The sequence below is a fragment of the Anneissia japonica genome, unplaced genomic scaffold, assembly GCF_011630105.1.
Source record: "Anneissia japonica isolate Jap-2015-1 unplaced genomic scaffold, ASM1163010v1 scaffold242316_len3081_cov192, whole genome shotgun sequence".
NCBI classification, from domain to species: domain Eukaryota; kingdom Metazoa; phylum Echinodermata; class Crinoidea; order Comatulida; family Comatulidae; genus Anneissia; species Anneissia japonica.
Genome location: NW_022699371.1, coordinates 1 through 3,081, shown reverse-complemented (window position 1 = coordinate 3,081; position 3,081 = coordinate 1). Strand labels below are relative to the sequence as shown.

The window sequence follows — 3,081 nt, the reverse complement described above, 5'->3', positions numbered from 1 at the left end:
TCCATCTTAATTCAATACAGTAAATTTCGCCATTCTGACACCATGTAAGAAACACGATATTCCACCTTGGGTTCATTCATTCAACTGCCTTTTATTCCAGTACCGTACAACACAAACCAAGCATTAAGTAATTAGCATATAAATAAGATGATTAACATAATAGAAACACAAAGTGTGACAAGCAGCATCTCCCTTTGACTAACCCTAAGTATTGAGTTTAAGAAAGAATGCTCTCAACAAACTTAGACACCACCACAATTTCAATTCAATTTTATTTGATCACAACCGGCAGCATTTCGCTGAATTACATGAGAATACATTAATTACATTTAAAAAGCAGACATACAAAAACTATGATTTCTTTTCATTCATACTGATTATATGGCCCATGGGTAGCTAACAATTTATGATTATTAAGCTTCACCAGCTCAAAGTACTATAAATTACTATGTTTATATTTTGGCAATTTTTTTGATAGCTTGTTCCTGGTCAACTACCCAGCATAGAGTCCTTTTCTGACCTAGGTGATATTTTCCTTGGTATGCCATATGTTTACTCACAATGTTGCAAGGAAGGCAGTGACATACAGAAAGTTTTGCCAGTAAGCATACTATACTATTGTATATACACACATAATTTGTTACATTAAATGTAGGACAGCTTCTAATCAAACTAAGTACAGTAGCACTATTACAGTTTTATAGTACTGAAAATACTGAATCTGAAGTCATTGCTCTTAATTACATTCTCTGTCAATGTTGTCAATGACTGCCATTGTGTTGTTTGTCTTTTTTATCAGGTTCTTGTGACACATGGGCTTTGTCATCTTCTTGGATATGACCATTTAACACATCAACAATGGAAACAAGTTAGTATTATTGCAAATTTTAAATTATTGTGTGTCTGGTGATAAGATGTTAATTAAAGCAAATCACGCTATCAGTGGACACTTGAGAAAAAAAAAGAAAATATGTTCATGTGTTTCTTTACTTTAACACAATTTCATGTAATGGCTTGTAGATTCTTTGGCTACAAAAGCAAAGCTAGAGACTATAAGGATATCACACTTTTTCCCTGTAGATGTTCCAGAAAGAGAGTGAGATCTTGATGAAATTTAATGAGATAATGGATAGTCGTTTACAACCACTAACAACTGCATTTGACTCACAAGAGTGTTGATGAGAATACCTTCTAATGTATTCAATTTGAAGGACGAGTTAACAAAAATGTTTCTAAACTGATGTACGTGCATTCCATGACCGTAATTAAAACATGTAAAACATGTTAACAATAGCAAGACAACCATTCGTATGCAGCCATTTTAAATTTGTTATAGAAACAAAAATTGCGGGTATGCGGGTAGAGGTAGTTGCCACAGCGGGAATGGTTTGGTATGCCGTCTGTATACACCCATTAGTTGCGACTGTCTGGCTCTTAATTCAACGTCGTACCAGGTCATAGTCCGTCTCTTTTAGATGCCCTCACCAGCTAAATCGAAGGCCTATACATTAAAGAACCCTGAATTAATCAGCATATATTTTTGTGAGCACAATGGGGTGTGCAAGCCTGTTTAGTTAGAATAACACCTAGGGTACCCAATGAAGCCTGAGTCGAGTCTTGGGACTCATCCTGTGAGGCCGGTTGGCGCATGCCTAAGTGATTTGGTCTCTAAACATCGATGTTGGCAGTTTGAAAGCTACGCTGTCCATTGGCTTGTGTCCTTAAGCAAGACTTTTCTCCATCCAGGAGTATAAGTGGGTACCTGGTAGGCATTGTGTCAATTATGCTGTAACTTAGTTGCCACCATATAATGTAATTATAATATTATTATTATGTAGCTGGTGTAATAATATTAATATTGTTTGAAGGTTTGCATGGCGAAGGAATAACATATGTTGATGCTTGCATTTGAGAAAGTCTTGACGTTTCGGTTGAGTTGCTTCAATCGTCTTCAGGAGAATAATATTAATAATACTAATATTACTCTTCTGTCATCAATACTTCTCATCTTCTTGTATTGTTAATACAATAGTTGCTCTTCTTATCACTTTGTTACTAATTGATGTATAACACAATTAGCACACATTATTTGTGTGTAATTCTGTTTTAGTGCAGTTGACTTCGGCAGTCACTTTCTACAGTTCTATTACACTACAAAAGTAATGGATTTTTTATGTTAGGTTTGTATGTTAAATCCCAGGTTTTAATTAAACCTTTCTTCAATACTTAAGTGATCGTCAATAAAGATAATAGTCTTTCTTTCAGTTGCACCTGATACAATTGCGTCGTCTTGTAGGTTGTCTGCATACACCATTAGTTGAGCGTATCTTCAATGCTCATATGTTCAATGTACTGTAATAATACCAGAGCAAAGTTTTAGATGCACATTTAACTAATTGCATCTCCTCCTGTATGTCTTGTGGCCAACAGAAATTTTCCAAAGTAATTTTTTTAGAGTGCATCATTCTGTTTTACCGCAGTTGAATGAGTAGTCACTTTCTCCAGTTACATTATACTGTACTTACAGTGCAAAAAAGGAAGTTCTAATGTTAGGTTTGTACGTTAAATTCCAAGTTTTAACTTCCTATTACATGCCGATGCTCTTTCACGACTTCTTGTACGCCTTTTTGCATGCACCATTAATTGAGCCTTTCTTCGATGCTTATATGATCAATATCCATCTAGATAATACTGTAGTCTTCTTAATTGCTCTTTTCCCCAGATACACCTTAATGGCATCTTCTTGTATACACCATATATTTGAGCATTTCTTCAAAGCTTATATGATCCACATTGTACCACATCATAGCCTTTCTATTTTAGACGCACTTTAAACAATTGTGTCTCCTTCTGGTATGTCTTGTGGTCGCTAACAAAACATTTTCCAAGAGTACTTGGCAAAATGGTTACATGAGCAAGTTAAATTGTGCTTCCATTTAGCAACCGTATTAGGGTTAGCTTCAAAATCACTTAAAATAAGTGTGTGATGTGTCCTAAAAAAAATTGTTTGTTTGCGACATAGAATTTGAATGAGTTGTCTTGTCCTTCTTTTGGCAAACTATAAATCTTCCTCATTTGCAT

General features: G+C 35.0%; 1 protein-coding gene across 1 annotated transcript; it reads left to right on the top strand.

Annotated features, from left to right (window-relative positions):
- Nucleotides 1–478: 478 nt before the first annotated feature.
- Nucleotides 479–3,075, top strand: LOC117102964 (endoribonuclease YbeY-like; the record flags this gene model as incomplete). The annotated part of the gene is made up of 3 exons (XM_033243416.1): nucleotides 479–601; nucleotides 800–868; nucleotides 1,081–3,075. Coding segments are annotated over 3 exons (291 nt in total), but the record flags the coding sequence as incomplete, so codon positions are not given.
- Nucleotides 3,076–3,081: the final 6 nt, after the last annotated feature.